At 58.9% G+C, this 17,914-nt stretch overlaps 6 protein-coding genes across 6 annotated transcripts; 4 read left to right on the top strand and 2 right to left on the bottom strand.

Moving 5' to 3' along the window:
• Nucleotides 1-509: 509 nt before the first annotated feature.
• On the top strand, nt 510-2,835 carry MAM_05384 (Spa2-like protein; the record flags this gene model as incomplete). Its single annotated transcript, XM_040824182.1, has 2 exons — nt 510-1,475; nt 1,528-2,835. The coding sequence occupies 2 exons, from the start codon at nt 510-512 to the stop codon at nt 2,833-2,835; spliced, it is 2,274 nt and encodes a 757-aa protein (XP_040677894.1).
• A 2,240-nt stretch (nt 2,836-5,075) lies between these two features.
• MAM_05385 (Transcription factor jumonji) lies at nt 5,076-6,830 on the top strand (the record flags this gene model as incomplete). Its single annotated transcript, XM_040824183.1, has 1 exon — nt 5,076-6,830. The coding sequence occupies one exon, from the start codon at nt 5,076-5,078 to the stop codon at nt 6,828-6,830; it is 1,755 nt and encodes a 584-aa protein (XP_040677895.1).
• Nucleotides 6,831-8,014: 1,184 nt separating this feature from the next.
• On the top strand, nt 8,015-9,266 carry MAM_05386 (uncharacterized protein; the record flags this gene model as incomplete). Its single annotated transcript, XM_040824184.1, has 2 exons — nt 8,015-8,447; nt 8,542-9,266. The coding sequence occupies 2 exons, from the start codon at nt 8,015-8,017 to the stop codon at nt 9,264-9,266; spliced, it is 1,158 nt and encodes a 385-aa protein (XP_040677896.1).
• Nucleotides 9,267-11,679: 2,413 nt separating this feature from the next.
• Nucleotides 11,680-12,714, top strand: MAM_05387 (uncharacterized protein; the record flags this gene model as incomplete). The annotated part of the gene is made up of 1 exon (XM_040824185.1): nt 11,680-12,714. The coding sequence occupies one exon, from the start codon at nt 11,680-11,682 to the stop codon at nt 12,712-12,714; it is 1,035 nt and encodes a 344-aa protein (XP_040677897.1).
• Nucleotides 12,715-13,463: 749 nt separating this feature from the next.
• Nucleotides 13,464-14,006, bottom strand: MAM_05388 (uncharacterized protein; the record flags this gene model as incomplete). The annotated part of the gene is made up of 1 exon (XM_040824186.1): nt 13,464-14,006. The coding sequence occupies one exon, from the start codon at nt 14,004-14,006 to the stop codon at nt 13,464-13,466; it is 543 nt and encodes a 180-aa protein (XP_040677898.1).
• Nucleotides 14,007-14,231: 225 nt separating this feature from the next.
• Nucleotides 14,232-17,697, bottom strand: MAM_05389 (uncharacterized protein; the record flags this gene model as incomplete). The annotated part of the gene is made up of 7 exons (XM_040824187.1): nt 14,232-14,360; nt 14,421-14,501; nt 14,575-14,882; nt 14,962-15,203; nt 16,129-17,342; nt 17,419-17,607; nt 17,668-17,697. 7 exons carry the CDS (start codon nt 17,695-17,697, stop codon nt 14,232-14,234), a joined length of 2,193 nt encoding a protein of 730 aa, XP_040677899.1.
• Nucleotides 17,698-17,914: the final 217 nt, after the last annotated feature.

Raw genomic sequence — 17,914 nt, forward strand, 5'->3', positions numbered from 1 at the left:
AGTGGCGGAAGGCAGCCTGAGGCCAACAGAGGCACCCACCAACAAGCAAACACGCACGACCTGTGTCTTGCCTCGAGAGACCCTGGCACCCCTCTCTGTCCTCCTCATCTACTACTCCGGACTCCTAAAAGGTGCCGGCTCCAAGATTGCTTTGTCTTTTGTTTTTCCCTTCTTCATATATGCATATTCGTGTTGTCGGTAGCAGCGCTGTGCTCACCGCCACCATATTCCTCAGCCGACTGGGTGGGCGGACTGCCAGCCAGCTGGTACTGCAATCATCCTGCCTGCCTGCTGCGTCCCTCGAGGAAGTTTGGTACATCGTCGCGAAACCCCAGAAACCAGCTGCCCTGACCCGAGCAGCAGGGGCAGCGACTGTGGGACCTGGTGTTCCAAGAAGAGGCCCGCTTCTGACCAGTGCTCTGCGGTGTCTCCTTTTGTGTAAGACACTTTTTGCGGCACCTTCAAATCTTGCCTGGCGCAACACCCTCCCTGCCCTTCTTCTCTCAACCATGAGCCCTCCTGGCCGCAATGCGCCGCTGTCTCCTATATCTGTAGGTGGAAGCGAGTGGTCACCATCAAAATACTCTTCTCGCGAGGAAGGCGGTCCTTATCCCAACGGTCGTGGTTACTTGTTATCTCCCCCAAACTCGGGAGGTGGCTCCATCGGAACCATGAGTATGAATGGCTTCCCTTCGGCGCCCCGAAGTACAGGAGGTCCCTCACCGCCGCCATCGGTTGGACGATCGAGCACTGGCACGAATCTCTTTGGAGGTAGCGATGGAGGTGGCAATAGTACGCGAGGCGGCGACCTGGATGAATCCGTCCTGAGCGAACATTACATGGCCTTGAGGGCCTTTCTGAATGCCAGGGACAACAATGCGAGACAACAACCCAACAAGGCACGCGACAAACTCTTACGCCTCTCCTCAGTTCAATTTTTCGAACTCAGCACAGATGTGTTCGACGAATTGATGCGTCGGCAAGCAATGGCTAGGGCTGGTGGTCCTAATGCGCCAAACGGTCCTCCGCAGTTCCTTTTGCCAGAAAAGACATTCCACCCCAAGAGAAATCAGGCTCGCCAGCGTCTCTCCTCGTTGGGCCCTCCGAGGTTTCGGGACCTTGCCGCCGACGTATATCATGAGTTGGAGCGACGGTTCCCTTCCTTTGTCGCGCGAGATATCCCTCGAGGCGGCAGCTCCATGTCGATGCGCGGCGGGCCAATGAGCCGAACCGGAGCCCCTGCCAATGGGATGTTTCCTCCTAGAGGCCAGAGTCGCATGCGAAGGCCGTCAGACGCCAGCTCAATTCGTGGACCGCCGTCTGCTCCAGACCTTTATGGCATCCCTCCGTCACCCAACTTGGCCGGCGGCGAATATGGACGGCCGACGCCGAAACAACTTAATCAAAACAACACAATTGTTCCCAACAAAAGCACCATGTTGGAGGAAGATGACGAAAGAGCGTCAACTTCAGAGGTGAGAATTTATGCTCAGGTGATGCGACCCCAAGTGGCTGACCGAGGTGTAGGCGGATAAGAAGCTTATGGAGGACTACCAGACGCAAATAAGGGAACTTCAGGATAAATTAGCTGACATGGAGGATGCCATAAAGAAGAAAGAAGATGAGATGAATATCGCGCTAGACGGCGAACGCTCACGAGCTACGGCGACGCACTTGGAAAAGAAGGAGTGGGTAGATCTCAGGCTCCATCTTGAGAACAAGCTTGTCGAGGCCCAGGACCTGAACAAGTCAATGAAGGACGAATTGGACCGCATGCGAGCCGAACAAGAAGAGGAGGCGTCTTCTGACTCAGTCTCCGCCCTGCAGCGAGAAAACGACGAACTGCGAGCGTTGTTGCGGCAGCAGGAGCAAGTCACCGAGCAAGTCCGCCGAGAAGCACACGACTTTCTCCAAGAGATGAGAGTTCTTTCACAGCAAAGCGCTGCAACATATGACAAACAACTCGAATTGGAAAAGGCAAACGAGGAATTAGAACGCGATGTGCGACACTGGAGAAATCGCTATGCTCGCTCCAAGACGATGCAGGGCGGAATGCGGGCTTCGACGCAAGGCCTGTCTCTGGAACACGATGTTGGCAAACACGTACGGCACAAGGAATTCATTGCTGAAAATGGTGTCATCAAAGACGTCCTTGTTACCCAATTCCAAATCTCAATCGACGAGCTGCTCCAAGCCGCACACAATGACACTGCCGAGAAAGCTCTTGAGTCGATGAACAGGGTTGTAGTCAGCGTGCGTCAAATTACGAAAGCCTTGGACAAGTCCACGCCCCATGACGACGACGTGCAGCGGCAGGGAAAGCTGAGGTCAAGAGTTGCAGCCACAGCCAACGCTTTGATAACTGCCTGCAGAAACTTCGAGGCTGGAGCAGGACTGTCTCCAGTGTCCCTGTTGGACGCCTCTGCGTCTAACCTCACTGCGGCCGTTGTTGAGCTCCTTCGCCTCGTCAAGATAAGATGGACATCTCCTGACGAGCTTGAGGAGGACGACGACGGGACTGTCACCCCCGTCGACTCTGGTAGTTTCTTCTCACCGCCACCAAGCACTATGCAGACTTCGAACCAGAAGCAGCTACCGCCACCGCCACCTTTCCAGGGCCTTGGTGGTGTAGGAGCTCGGGCAAGTGCTGAATCATCAGCATATAGCCCGATCAGCTCCCCGAGGGAGTCGGTTGAGCCATTTCCTGTGAACGGATTGAACGGCATGGCAAATGGTGGAGGTTACCTTGGGCTCGACGCGGGTCCCAATGGATATCACGACAGTCGAGCCGATGATGTGCAGGTGCACTCGTACAACACATATGGTGGTTTGTGATTGCACATGGACGCCCCGGCTGACGGCAGTTGAGGTCTACCCAAAGGACCAAACGGCCGTCCTGGTTTCTGACGTACAAACTTTTGAAAGCTGCATCCGCGGCAACGACGAACTGGGACAGGTGACAAGTGAAATCCATTCCATCAATGCGATTGTCGGCAAAATTTGGGCGAAACCACGTGCTGTGGCTACGGCAGCATGACGACCAGACTAGGGGCAGTCCGCGAGCGACTTATGGGAGCCAGCGAAAGCTGGCGAACCATGGGGCAGTCTGCCGCTGCACAGGACGACGGCTCGTGGAGAAGATGGACACAAACACTGCCCCCCCCCCATTGCCTTTGAGATTGCCGGCGAAACCAAGGAGCTTGTTCAGAGAATGGGTGAGCTCAGTTCATGTGGAGGTATGGATGAATTGTCCTGACGCACGGCGGCGGCACGAATATCATGATAACGCAAGAAAGAAACGACAAAGGTACTTGAAAGGAAGGGTGCAAACACTCGAAAGTAGGTGACGAGGGATGCGGGGGTGTACCTTGGACGCTAGGCATGATGATGCATCCATATTGAGGCTGGGTTTGAGGCTTTGTTCGAATGGGAAATACCCGCTGGTGCACCAAGCAGCAGATGTCCAACATGAGACGGTCATTATTGTATTACTCTTTGTTTACTACGATATCCCACCCGGGGTTAGACATGGGTCAGGGGAGGAGGAGGTGGAGGATGAGTCGGACGAGAGATGAAGTAGGCAGACGGCGGGAAAAGAAAGGGTGCCTCTCAGGTGGACGTTTGGGCGCCTGGGGCCGGTGAGGTCTGTGTAGAGAAGGAGAAGGAAAGTTGGCGTCGGATGATTAGAAGCTGGCTTTTGCCATTGATGAAGGAATGAATACCTGATGAAGCTCACACGAAAGGGTCAACTGGGTGAATTGACGGCTCGGCTAGGTCGACGAGGGGGCGGCGGCAGGAAGGGTAGGTGAACAGAGGCGAGCGTGCATGTGCTCCAAGGGGAGTGAGGGAGGAGTGATTGGTAGTAGCTGCACGCACGCATGCATGCATGCTCGATGGCCGAATCTCGTAGATGGCAGATGGCAGATGGCAGACGGCAGACGGCAGACGGCAGACGGCAGACGGCAGACGGCAGGGGGTCCCGCCAAGGCCGCACGCGTGAACTGACCAGGTTCAAACCCCAAACAGGGTGCGGGACGGGAGCGACACCGGCCCACGCAGCATGCGCATGCACACTCGGTTCTCCGTACTCTGGACGGCGCCCCTGGACGGAGCACGGAGTAGGCGGACCTGGGTTGCCTGCCCAAGAGAGGCCTAGGCCTGCTGGCCTGGCGGGCTTCTGTCACGTCCCCTTGCCGGCAGGTCCTTTGTGCAAGCAGCAAGCCAGGTGACCTCTTCAAGTGCCTCCCTAAGTACTCAAGTACCTAGGTCTAGGAAGTAGGTACGGAGTACTTGGCAGGTCCATGCACAGGCATGTGGGCAAGGATGCGACATGGACGAGTCATTGCCCCGCCCCCACGTCGGAGCCGAGTTCCAACAGTCACAAGCTTGAGCTGGGGGCGACTGGTAAGTTGCTCGTGCGCCTCGAGAAGCCTGGCGCTTGCGGCGCCGGCCAACGGGGGAAGAATGCGGCGGCGCCAACAGAAAGGCTCTGGCCCCCCGAGTCAAGACGGACTGAGAGGCGCACACGGCGTCCTGTCGAAGCGTTTTGCCGCCAGGCGCCGTGCTGCTGCTGGTGCTGCCGTGTGCTGCGCCTGCGCCGTCAGTGCTGTGCTGGCGCTGTCTGGAGTCTGGACGAGACCGAGACCAAGACCAAGACGAAGACGAAGACTCGACTAGCGGCTGCTGCCCGCCGTGCGCCGTGCGGCTTGTGCTACCTACTTACTTAAGTAAGTAAGTTGCCGGTTGACCACATGCCACATGCCGCGCGCTGTCCGGACACTCCGACGACGTCGTCCATTTCGAATCGCTTCGTCCCGCCACGACGCCCTGACCCGACGACATGCATTGATCACAACCACACCACCACTCCAACTCTCATTCTGTCCAACCCACCGCTGCCGTCTTCTGGCGGCGATTCATCCATCGACGGTCATTGACGGCGGGCGCACCGTCAACGACGCGGCCGTGTCTGGCCCGTCTCCCACACCACCCACCTTTGCTCTCCGTCACCTTGGACCTCCGCCTTGTGCGCTCCACGTCGCGCTGCGACACGACCGCGGCAGCCGAGATACCAGATGGATGGGTTCGCGCGTCATGCCGGCGCCGCACCGGCCTCGGCATCGCTGGCCACGGCGCGCGCGGCCGCCGAGACGAGGGACGCCCGCGACACGCGCGTTCCCCTTGCGGTTGCGACCGGCGATGCGCATCCACGGGCGGATTGTCCTTGGGAACCGGGAGCCGAACCGGGAGCGCGCGACAGCCTCCGAGAGCCAAGCAAACGACAGCCCGAGAACCCGGCGCCGACAGAGGCATTGCAGTCTGACCGACCGGCCGCCATCGTGACGCAAGATGCGACTGCGACTTCGGATGAGGTTGTGCAAGAACCAGTGGGCCGTGCCGCATTCGCATCCGACGTGGTTCCCGCCCCGACTCGTGTGACGGAAAACAACGTCCAGTCGAGCGACGACAAGGACGCAGTCAACAACCCCGACTCGGGCCCAGTCGCAAAAGGGAGCGCAGGTGGAGGGAACGCACCGGCTCGTTTGCCGGCGGTGCTGCATCGTCACGACGCCGCACCCGCCACCACGGTGCCGACGTTAGTGCCGCAAACCCCGGTCCGCGGCGAGGTTGCCGGCTCAGACGGCGCACAACACCAGCCCGGAGAGCTCCACGCTGCGCCGGATATCAAGCACGACTTTGACCAGGTCGACGGCCACCGAATCCTGCGTTTCCAGCCGACCAAGGAACAGTGGGACGACTTCCCCGCCGTCTTGGCTTCTGCGAGAAGTCTCGGCGCCGACGGAGACGGCTGCTTCAAGGTCGTCATACCAGAGGGCCTCGGAGACGAGCTGCCAGAGAGGCCGGCGCAGATGCTGCTGTCCAACGCCTACAGAGTCAAGCTGATGAGGCGGACGTCCTTCTGGCAAGTCAGCACGGTGCCGTCGGAGGGCGTCTTCGCATCGTCGTCGCGGCCCGGCGCGGAACTCACCGAGCCCGTCGACGCGCTGCTCAAAAGGCTCAAGCACCTCTTCCGGAAGCACCAGAACCGACAGCTGCGCAACATCAGGTACAGGGTCGACGTGCCCGCGTGGACCAGGACGCAGCGGCGCCTGGCCGGCGTCCCGGACAGGAGCCCGATCCACCCGCTCAAGGGCGACAAGCTCGACGGCACCAGGGCCGTCATCCCCGGCATCCACACGCCCTACGTGTACGAGTCCGCGGCCGCCTTTGGCGCCTCGTTCCAGATCCACGCCGAGGACTTCCGCCTCGCCTCCCTGAACCACCTGTACAGGGGCCGCAAGATCTGGATCGTCATCCCCGCCACGCAGGTCGACGTCGCCGAGAGGGCGCTGGGCCGCGGCCCGGGCTGCTCGCAGTTCATGCGCCACCGCGCCGAGTTCTTCTTCCCCGACAAGCTGCGCAAGCTGGGGATACCGCACAGGATCGTGGACCAGCGCCCCGGGGAGACGGTCGTCATCCTGCCCGACGCGTACCACGAGGGCTTCAGCTGCGGGTACACCATTGCCGAGGCCAGGAACTACGCCGACCCCGCCTGGACGCCCGACTCGTACCAGCCGTGCCAGGCGAGCTGCAGGCTGGCCACGGCCATTCCTGCCGCCCTGATGAGGCCCCTCGGGGAGGGCGAGCAGCGGCTGGACCTGTGTGCCGCGTACGGCGACGGCCCTTGCCTGCCTGCGCCCGCGCCTGTTGTTGACGCGCCCGAGCCCGAGCCCGGGAAGAGGGAGACGGGAGAAACGGATGGCCGGGGCCCCGCGTCGACGGGGGCCGGGGCGCACGAGGCGAAGCGCATCAAGATGTGTGAGTCGTAGACGGCGGGGGAGACCGGTGCATACGCCAGGCGTTATGTTGTAACCTGGGGCCGGTTTGACGAGGCAACCGGCCGACCAGCTGTATGTGTGTATGTATACCCAGCGACGGGACTGTACGATGGATAGGCGTCATGGGCTGGTGTACGGATCTGCGAGGCTGTCATGGGCCTTTTTTTTGGTGTGTGAGAGGGTGTGTAACAACACGTCGTGGAAAGGGTGATTATTGCCGCCAGCATGGGAGAGGGAGTGTACCATCTTGTGGTGGCCGCATATCTACAGGTATCTAGATATGAGTTCAGATGGCATCAGAGGCGTTGGAGCGATTGTGACGACGCGGGCACGGGCAGCTGCTTGGAGGATGTGTAGAATTCTGAACGAGTCAACGAAAGCTACGTTGGAAAGGGAGACGGATGGCTTCCTCTCATCGACGGTAGTTGGGATTGGTATGATGCGGCGGCGGCGTCGTCGTCGTCGTCGTGTCGGTGTTGGTGTTTGGTCAGTCTCAGGTCTGCGTCGCTTCCTGCCAAGGGATCGTCTCGTCGGTTCGGACACGTCTGGGTGAGGGGGCCATTTATGTAGTGCCCGGTACTGCGAGCCACGTGTGCGCATGCACGAGGTTTTGCGAGGAAATTGCGCGGCGGCGGAGATTGAGAGGCGTGAGCTGCAACAAATACCAGACCGGGCTGTCGACGCAGGCAAAACGTCTCGAGATGTCCACGTCCTCGTCCCCGATGAGTAAGTACTGGGTACTTTCTCGAGTACGGGTAGCAGCACCGGTTTGGCGAATCCGCCAGGCCGAGTCGCGATTCGACAATGCACTTGTACCTGGGTACTTAACATGGGACGTTCCAGATTGCGCCTCCACTTCGGAGCGTGCCGTGGCGCCTCCTAGTACTCTGTACATGCACCCTTGTTTCCTCACGTCCCTTGGTTCTTCACTTCCTATTTTTCGGCGTCTTTTGTGTCCCTGCTCCCCCCAACTGCAATCGCAAGAGCCCAGCGTCGAAATCAGTCTTCTCTTCTCCCCCCCCTTCTCTCTCTCTCTCTCTCTCTCTCTCTCTCTCGCAGCAGCAGCAGCAGCAGCAGCAGGATTCCGGGACTCCCTCTCGGCAGCTCGTCTCCCCCTCTCGTCCGCATATTTTCTCGCCCTCCGCCGAAGGCATCACCATCACGTCCAGCCCACCATGCACCCGTCGGTCATGCTCGGTGCTGGCCTCGCCATCTGCGCCGCCTCCGCCGTCGCCGTCCCTGCTCCCAGCGAGCCTGCCGTCCTGCGCCGTCGCGACTACGACAACAACGACAACCTGCCCGCCGCTCCGTGGGTGACCGTCGACGACAATGGCAATCCCAGCACGACCTTCACCCCCGTCTTGACCACCATCAGCGGGACCCCGTCTGCTGTCGACGCGGCGCCTCACGACCTCACGGCCTCGGTGTACACGCTGGCCAGCTACGGCCATGTTTCCACCAGCACCGGCCTGCCGCCCAACCCGACCGCGACCAATGCCGTCACCAACCAGGGCTCCTTCTCGCGATGCTACAACAGAAACGGGCCGTATGCGCCGTTCTGTCGCCCGTCGTACAATTCCACCATTTACACCGGCAATACCTACTACAGTCCGTCTTGAATCCTCTCTCCCCTCCTCTCCTCCACGTCGGATCACGGCACCTGCAGAAACAGTCGCGGCTGACAGAGTCTTGCCAAAACCAGTCACCTGGGACCCGGACCACTATAACAAGTCCGCCGCCACGCTCAACTCGACCTACTTTGTCAGCGTGCGCCTCGACTACCTCAACACCACCAGCAACGAGTACGTGCTCCTCGACAAGGTCGACAAGAGCGTCCCTGCGAAATGGGGCTACTTCCCGCTCGCCGTCGACGGCAGGTACCTCAAGGGCCAGAAGAGCACCAACAACATCACCATCACCCTCTTGGGCCACGACACGGAAAACAGCATCGCCTACAACAACAAGTCCGTCCCGCTCCCCGTCGTGGTCTCGAGCCCGCCGCTGGCCCCGACGGCGCCGAGCAACGCGCCCAAGGGCAAAACCCTCACCATCGCTCTCCCAGCGACACTGGGCGTCATCGCCCTCCTGCTCATCGGCGGGTGCATCTGGAACCGCAAGACACGCCACATCCAGCTCGGCAATATCATGAGCCGCTCTCGTCACGGATACACGGGCCGCAAGACGCGGGGGCTATTCAACCGCGGCCGCAAGCACGACGCCATCCAGCTCGACACCGCCCCCCTTTCGCCCCCGCCCTTTGACTACCGCGATGCTCCCGAGGTGGCAAGACGCGACAGCGACGCCCTGGGCAGCCTGACTGGTAGCCCCGTACGGGGAACCTTTGAAGAGCCCGGTAGTACCGGGGGGCGAAATACGTTCCGCAACGAGGTTAGACGGCAGGAACGCGAGAGGCGGGGCGAGGTGTAGGTCTGTCGGCGCTCAAGTAGTACATGTCGGGTACGAAACGAGGGCACCGAATGACGTTTGGAGGACGAGCCCACGCGTGATGCGAATGACGTGTATGCTCGCAATGTATTGTACAATTTCTCGGCAGATTTGTAAAGACATGCAGGGTCACGGGGGCAGTTTGATATTTCTCCTCTCACCTGGCACTGGGGAGTGATGACGATGACGGGACCTCGTGACATGTGTTGCCAACGGTCTCCCTCTCGCACCCGTGATGCCGTATCGCACTGTCTGTTTCGGACGAGGGGCGTTGCCAGCCAGCCAGCCAGCCAGCCAGCCAGCCAGCCAGCCAGCCTCACGGTCCACGACACAGCAGCAGTTGGACTGCTACACATCATGTGTTTGTCGCGGCGGTGGCATACATTTTGCGTCGACGGGAGAAACGGAGGCCGAAGGGGCGTGGACGTGGACCGGACCGGACTGGGACCCCGGCGCGGCGCGGCAGGAGCTGACGGGCCCGCGTGGCCAATCCACTCGGCCGGACTGCCGCCCGGCTCGGACGCGTGGCATCGCATCGACCGGCCGGCGGGCCCGCTTGGCCTCGGGCTTCTGGGACGGACGTCGGCGCATCTTGGACACACAAGAGCCACCACGTCGGGGAGCGCACCCCTGGAATCCGGTGGCCGTTGGCGCGGGACGCTTCCAGAGTGGGCGCCCTAGTCGTCGCCTGTTTCGTTTCAGGCTAAATCTTGTCTGATACCTGTAGCCGCCGCGCCTGGCGTTCAGGCCGTCTCTCGACTGTGCCGGTCCCTGTTGTTCCATTTTTGTTTCCTCGTCTAGTTTCCCCGTGCAAGGTGGCCCGGTGACAAGTGTTGTCGGTGACGGCGATGCCGCGCCGTAAGGGCATGTGAAAAGCACGACGGAGCGAAGCTTGTACCCGCGGGCGATGGATCGATGGATCTACACGTCGGAGGAGGAGTGGGAAACACACAAAACTAGCCAGTACAGGATGTGGCGGAAGTTCCTCTCGAGGAGGGGGCCCTGGGCATGCGTGCATTGGACTATCGGACGAACCTGGCGGCTCACAGCGGCGGAAATGGATAAAATCAGCAAACAGGCTTGGCGCCGAGTATGTTTCGATTCGGCGGGCAAGGCTGCCGCTGCTGATCTGACGGTAGCTCCTCCGCGCGGGAATGCCCTCTGGCTACTTGGGTAGTCACGGCAGTTGTTGTGAGTTGCACCGCCTCGCCGAGCGCCGGACTCTTGTGCCCAGCCCTGCGCCGTGGCTCCCCCACGAGCTGGCGCAATTGACATGAGATGTGCACTCGCACGCGCCCGGTTGCATGTCTGGTGTCGTGCGAGCTTGAGACGCCGCGGCGCGACGCAGGCCGAGTCATGACGAGTCGAGGACACGGAGGATTTGGGAGACATTCAGGACACCGGCGTCGTTTCCAACTCGAGCTTGGACAAGTTCTCGTTACTTCAGGCGACGCGGCTTTTGGACCACCGCGTCAGCACGTCGGCTGGCGTCGAGGCTTGTTTTCAAAGACGGTCCGCTGAAACTCGACACGACCTCCTGTTTGATTTCGACGATCGGTCCACCGTCCGTCCGTCCATGATGCACGACTCCACCTGTCGCCTATTCCCGAAACGAGCAAGCTTTCGTGTCTGGGATTCATCTGCAGCGAGGTGGTCCCTACTATGGGAGGTGGTCCCTACTATGGGAGGTGGGGGAGCAAGGTCATTAATAAAACTGGGAATTGCATACGAGCTCGCAATATCTCCGCCAGACTTGACTTGACCTGTTGCATCAGTTCTGCGCCTCGCACTCACCTCGCCCTGCGGCACAAGTACAACAGCAGCAGCAGCAGCAGCAGCAGCAGCAGCCTACATACCGCGCGGCGGCCCCAAGCAGGCCGAACCTGAAACAGGCGGTTTGCCACTCTTCGCCAGCACCGACGCTCGGAGCCGTGAACTCTATCTCTACGCGGTGGGGACGGATCATGGCCACCATCCGCGCACGTCCACACGTTGACAGCATCATCCTGCCTTCATGTCGGGCAACGCGTGTGGCCTCGAGGAACGAGACGTTTCACAGAATCTTGCCGGCAAAGGAGGCAGGCCCCCTCGTCACCGCTCGACTCCTTGCCAGCCGGAGGCCGGAACGTGGAATAAGACCAGAGGCCGTGTATATACACGCTCACACGTGTATAAAAGCGTAATGGTCTCCCAGCTCCGTGTGGCATCGCCGTCATCGGTCTTATCATCTTTCGTCTCTCAGCGGTACACACGCGCTACTCCGAGCCATTCCCTGACGCCGCAGCATTTCCTTTTAAGTTTTTTTTTTTTTTCAAAAGTCCCAGCTGTCAAAACCTGTCTCTGTCTCTAGCTCCCTTGTTTCTTGTGAATCTATAACGGCGAGAGGAGAGGAAAAATGCGTCCCGGGAATGTCATTGCCCCCGTTGCCGTGGTCCTCTATGGACACGCTGCTGTTGGCAGGCCTACCTTTGGGGATATCGGCAACATCATGGGCGGCATGCTGAGTTCTCTGTCTGGGGGGAGCCCGATGCCAGGCGGCGCACCGGGCGCTTCCCTGACACAGTTGATCCCGGGGGCGTCGGCTGGTACTGGATCGTCGACTGGTACTGGATCGTCGACCGGCACTGGATCGTCAGCCGGCACCGGGTCGTCGACCGGCACTGGATCGTCAGCCGGCACCGGGTCGTCGACCGGCACTGGCTCGTTAGCCGGCACCGGATCGTCGGCTGGTACTGGATCGTCAGCCGGCACTGGATCGTCGACCGCTACCAATTTAACCGGAACTGGCCTGCCAGCAGACACTGGATCGTCGACCGGTACTGATTTAAGCGGAACTGGCTCGTCGGCCGGATCAGGGTCGTCCCCCAGCTCCGGGACCTCCATCACGACGACGATAAACGGTCCAGGATCGTCGACTGGCGCCGGATCGTCGACTGGCGCCGGATCGTTGGCCGACGCCGCCGGAACCGCGCAACGGCCAACCACCCAGGAGCTCGAGGCCGCGGCGCGCGCATGGCGAGACGACACGGCCGTCGTGTCCAACTTCCTGTCCACCGCCGAGACCATGAGCCCCGAGCAGCTGCAGAGGGAGGGCAAGATTGCGCTCGACGCCGAAAACGACGAGCTCATCCACAAGGCCGTCCTCGACAAGGTCTTCCTCAACGGCACAGCCGCCGAGAGGGACCCCGGCGTCGTCCAAGCCAACGACGTCCTCGTCAACCAGGGCACGTTCCAGTTCATCGTCGACACGCTCGGGCTCATCTCCAAGCGGGGCGCCAACATGACGACCGGCGACATCTCGACGCTGGTCCGGGCCATGGACCAGGACCGGTGCCCCAACATCCTCCCAGCCATCGACGAGTACTTCGCTGCCACGCAGAAGGAGGCCGGCGGTCCTCAGCTCCGGGCCGTCAGGCCGACCAACTGCTAATCTGGCCCGGGGCCCGCCGTGGGTGTGGACCGGCCAGGCCTCCCGCTGCGTCTGCGCTATCGTGGCAATGGACGGGACTGTGTCATGGTGATGTGCGGCGGCACGAGTAGGATCATGTGTTTTCTTTTAAACCAAGCGTGCCTAGACTTGAATAGAATATAATGATGAGCTTTTTTTTAATATCGAGGACTCGTGTGTGATGTCGCGCTTTGCAGTGCCGCGCCGCAGAATTGGGCATCTGCCATCCCATCCTCGACTTGACAAGTTGACACTCTTTTTGCCGGCGGATGCCCGAAAAAAAAAAATAGGCCAGGGGGAAAAGAGAAGCCGTGGCGCCCGTTGTCATCACTGTCGTGACGGGTAACAACCGACTGATGAGATGCCAAAACGTGGAGCCGACCTTGCGGAAGTTCGGTCGTCATCATCTTGCGCGGATCCCCGAGGCCGGCCGCTTTCCGTCCGGAGTCTCGGCGCGGTCGGCGCCAGACCTCCGGGCCGCGAGCCCACCCTGCAAGTCGGCACATGCCAGGGATGTGGTTTTCGACACGACTTGAAGATGTGAGGGCTAGAAAAAAAAAAGGACGGTTAAGATTACATGCGTAAAAATATCACATGGCGGCAATGCTAAAAGGAGCAGTGCCTGCCACAAATGCCGCAGTCGTTGGTTAGTATCATCATCATCATTGTAAATTCCTCTTCTCACAACAAACCGAGCCCAAAACGACGCAAGAAAAATCTTCCTTACAAAGCTACAACCAAAGCAACTGTTCGTGTAGCGAAAACTCCCCGTCCGGCGACATCATTGGCAACATGTCCGAATGCAGCAACTCCGGCGGCACGGCAGGATTCTCCCCGATGCCCGCAAGTCCCGCCTCGTCTTCATGAATGGCCCGGTGCTCCGCTTGGTGCTCGATTTCTCTTGATCCCCCGCGGTGCAGGCCTTGGCTCTGAGAAAGGTACAGGACGATTATTGCTGCTCTGTAGCAGTCGAGGTTAGGCGCAACTTGATGTGAGAGGTCTGCGCAAAAGGCAGGCATGGCACACTCGTGACACAGCCGGATCTGGTGCAAGTATATCATCTTGAGCTCGCTCCCATGGCCCTCGCTTGGGATTTCAGAAAGGTGCGCTGCGATTTCGTGCTCCATCGCGTCCATCTGTTGCTGCGTTGGGCCCGGCGACTTTGCCGTGTAACACGACGATAGTACTGTGCCTAGCGTGGCGCTGATCTTTACAAGGCAAATCCACAGCTGGACGAGGTGGTCGATTTCGCACGGGAAGTACTTGCGGTGCATCTCGTGGGGAGGCTCTCCCGAGAGGGATGCGGCCTGGACTTGGGTTGGTATCGGCGTCGTCGCTTGGCCCAAGAGGACGCGCACCGGCCGGCTGCAGCAGAGCGAGAACCGGATTTCACGGCAGTAGATACTCCACCAGAGCTGTGTCCGAAGGCATAGGTGGCCAGCGGGAGCATCTGATGATTGGAGAGCCGAGAGACGGTCAAGACCGGCCGTGTAGGCGAGCTAGATGGCGATGCCGAGCCAATACCATGGCCCATTCATGTTGTCCAATCCTCTGAGCCAGTAGCTCATGAGATACGTGGACTGGATGAGTACTATCGCCTCCTTTTCGTACTCCAACTCATAGAGGGCCTGTTTCGTCTTGTCAGTGGCTTCTGGGGTATCTCATGGGAACGTCGTGCCCTTGGGTACCTTTGCCCGTTGAAACGAGGTCGACTTGACCTCTATTCTTGTCGCCCCGAGCTCGCTCGTTGGTAATTTCTCGTCGATAAACTGGAAAGGCTGTTAATAAACACGCGGCCTGTGCCTGGCGCTCAAGCGAGCTTGCACAACAGGGCTCACTCACGCTCGCTGCGGCGACAAACATGCTCCAAAGCAATAGTACGCTCACTTTTCCTGTTGCATACCGATGCACAAAGTCGGCCACGTCGACGATTGGCGCGAAAGGATGCACATTGTGAAAATAAGCTCGAAGCAGCACGTCCTGCATCTCGCGAGACGGTAATGTGAAGCACCCTTTTTGCTCTAGATGCTGCAAGTCTCGAGGTGTCAATGCCGTGGTGTCGTTGACGGGCGCGAAGACGCTTCTGGAGGATTTGGAGCCGTCGTCATGGCTAATGTTCATTACTAGAGATAGAATCCCCCTTTCCTCGTCTGGAAATTGGCACGGTAAGTAAGCCCACGAATAGGTTGATCAAGATGATGGAGAAAAGAAAAGCAAAAGACTTCATACCAAAGTACTGCAGGCTGGGGGTTCCATCAGCTTCACGGATCGGGCCTTCTCTCCAAGATCCTGACACAGGTCCCGGCGCAAAGTTTGCGGTCATGTATGTAGTTCCGTTTGTGTCAAGCCCAGCGTCATGTCGCCTCGCGTTAATTTCATCGCCGCTATGCTTGGGGAGATACTGGCCGTCTTCTGGTAATGTCGAGTAAGGTCCCTGGCCGTCAGGAGTGATACAAAGCTGGTCCGGATTCCTAGATGTGGTTTAGTCCTGTGTTCGAATTGCAACGTCCATGTTTGATGGGCGCGCAAATAGGTATGGCACAGTACATTCGTCTCTTCCTCCTTGCAATCTCACATACGACGCCATCGGAAGCACAGTTGGCGCAGGGTATTCCCGACAGGGCCACTGTACATCGCACCTTTCGACCTTGGCACGCTTTGCAGGCTACAGCGGCTCGCGTAAAGAATCGGCGGCGTTTGGAAAGGGGGCTGGGTTGATTCTTGCTAGTCATCATCTCTTCTCATCCCTTGTTTGGCGTTGACTAAACGTGCGGTGGCTGAAGCAAGGTGTGAAAAAGACATTCCAAGGAGGAAAGACAAAGGCAACCAAAATGATATTCAATTAAATTCAAGACAACTCCGGCCCTAGGGGGTTTCGATTAGCTGCCCTCCCTGAAGCCTCGTCAAGTACAATGCAATGTAATGCAAACCCTGAATCAATGGCACGGCGGCGGCGTGTCAGAGCACATGGGTTATATAGCCAATAGAGAAGGAGAGAAACTTGGAAGAGGACAGTGGAGAGCCAGAATTGCCGTAAAAGAGTTGTTTTCTCGCAGATATCTAGAGCTTCTGGCAGCTCGCAGCCTCTTGGAGGCCACTCAACCAAGGATTCAGAAGCACAGGCCTGCGAAGCCGCGCTTGGATCCAATGGCGGGCAATCAGCAAAGCTTAATTTCAGTTGAGGCTTCACGGGACTTAATTGGCCTATCAAATAGACCGGCTCACCCTACTCCGCAGGAATCGACAGGCCAAAGTTAGACCTACGGCTGGTTGTAGGGTCCAAGTCGATCTGTCCTGATACCGTACTGAATCGATATTGCGTCGCGTAGAATCGGCCGAGTTGCCGAGGTTGTTCGAGCATGTGCAGGAACCAGAAAAAGCCTCAACAACGCCTACATATCTTCTCCTGAGAGGTGTAGGCTAATTGCTATAGCTGGGTCGTCCTCCAAAAGTCTGGAGCGGGTGCCGACATTGGCCTTGTCGTTCGCTGCTTCTGCCAACTGGCGCAAGGCGGCCCGGTTTCGCTCACAATATACCTCCTTCATCCTTTTTTCCTCCTCCCGACCTCTCCAAGTCCTGCCATGGAGGTGTTGCAAGCACACTTGCTTGCCATGGTGGGGATTGTAAAGCCAAGTTGCCCATTTTGCCCAGTGGCCCTCTTTCATCTGACTCCTGGCTCTCTGCCCAATGGTATCCTCGATAAAGGCTCCGCGCATCATGGCCAGCCTGCTGGGGAAGACACGTTGAAGATAATGCGCCGTCGAAGCAACATGTGGCTTATCATGCCAAAAGAACATGGGCGTCAGCGGCACGGTGGTCGAGGGACTACCGGGCGACATATAGTCGCCACTCAGGGCAGTGGCGAGTTTTCGTAGCTCCGGGAATGGCATGACCTGAGCCGAGGTGGCGTAGAATATCCGGCGCCCAGAAGGCAGGCAGATGTATTTTATTGGCTTTCCATGGTCCGATTCCGAAGCCCTCATGACGGAAAGGAGGGACGCAATTGGTATGTCGAGGATGAGAGCCCAGTCATGTTGGTGTACCCAGACGTAGGGGGTTGCTACTTTTCGGAGCGCTGTACGAACTGCCAAGCCAAACCCCAGGCGCTGGCCCATGGCCTCGACGAAAGTAATGCGACCATCTGGTGTAGAGGCAGTGGCGAAGGAAACCGGCGCCGTGTTTGGCGAGCCATACTCTGCTTCACCGCAGCATTCTGTCAGGTCCGTCCCGTCCGAGGCGCTCTGAAGATATTCATGCAGGAAGAGATGTTTGACATTTTTCTTGTAGGTGTGGTAGTTTTCGGCACTCGTTGGTGTAACGTAGCCTTTCTTCAGCCGGTGACGGGTGGTGATTTGTTCGTACGTGTCAAAGACCACAATGACTCTGCACTTCAACAGCGGGGCACATCGAGCGCGAAACGACGCAAGGACGGTGGAAAGCAGCTCGGTAGATGGCGCCGAGCGGGTCGGGGAGGTGGTGATGATCAGCGTCAGTAGGTCCGAGATTGAATGTTCAGCCCAGGCGGTGGACATGTTCTTCGAGAAGTCGGAAATGGTGAAGTGCAACAGAGCGTTGAAGGGAATCTCGTTCAGTTGGGCATTGCCAAGACGCTAAACCGCGTTCAGCCGAGAGCGGGCGACCTCGGCGGAGCTGTGCAGTCGCACGTTCTCCGTGTCATCGTTGTACGAGGCGCTGGAGGTCCTCGGCGGCCTGTCTTCCCATGGAGGCTGCTCCGCCCGTCGATGGGTTCGATGATCGGGCAGTAGACTGTTGTACGGAGTAGCGTGCTCGTGTTGAAAGGTCGACGTTGGATCGACTTCCAGTTTCTCTGTTGCTGTCCAAGGCGAGGCCAGCTGATTCAGCACTGAGCAGCTCCTGCCCGAGTTAGGAAGGAGCGGCGCGACCCATTTCCATTTCCACAGACACACGCTTCACAAATTCCCAGGCATCGAAGGCGATACTCATTGGGAGGCTACCTCTTGAGTGTCATGGACGGAGTATTTTCATGGGCGAAACCACAGCTTTCAAGTGCCTTTCTGCAAGCAGCTGCTGTGGACAGCTCTCGAGGGAATCTTGAAAAGGATAGTGCCATAATTTTCCTGATGTCACGCCGTTGGTCACACGTTTACACAGCACAACGGCCACCATCACAAGGCGCAGGGCAGAACGTTGCCGCGTAAGT

Source organism: Metarhizium album (assembly GCF_000804445.1).
Source record: "Metarhizium album ARSEF 1941 chromosome Unknown scaffold_13, whole genome shotgun sequence".
Taxonomy (NCBI): domain Eukaryota; kingdom Fungi; phylum Ascomycota; class Sordariomycetes; order Hypocreales; family Clavicipitaceae; genus Metarhizium; species Metarhizium album.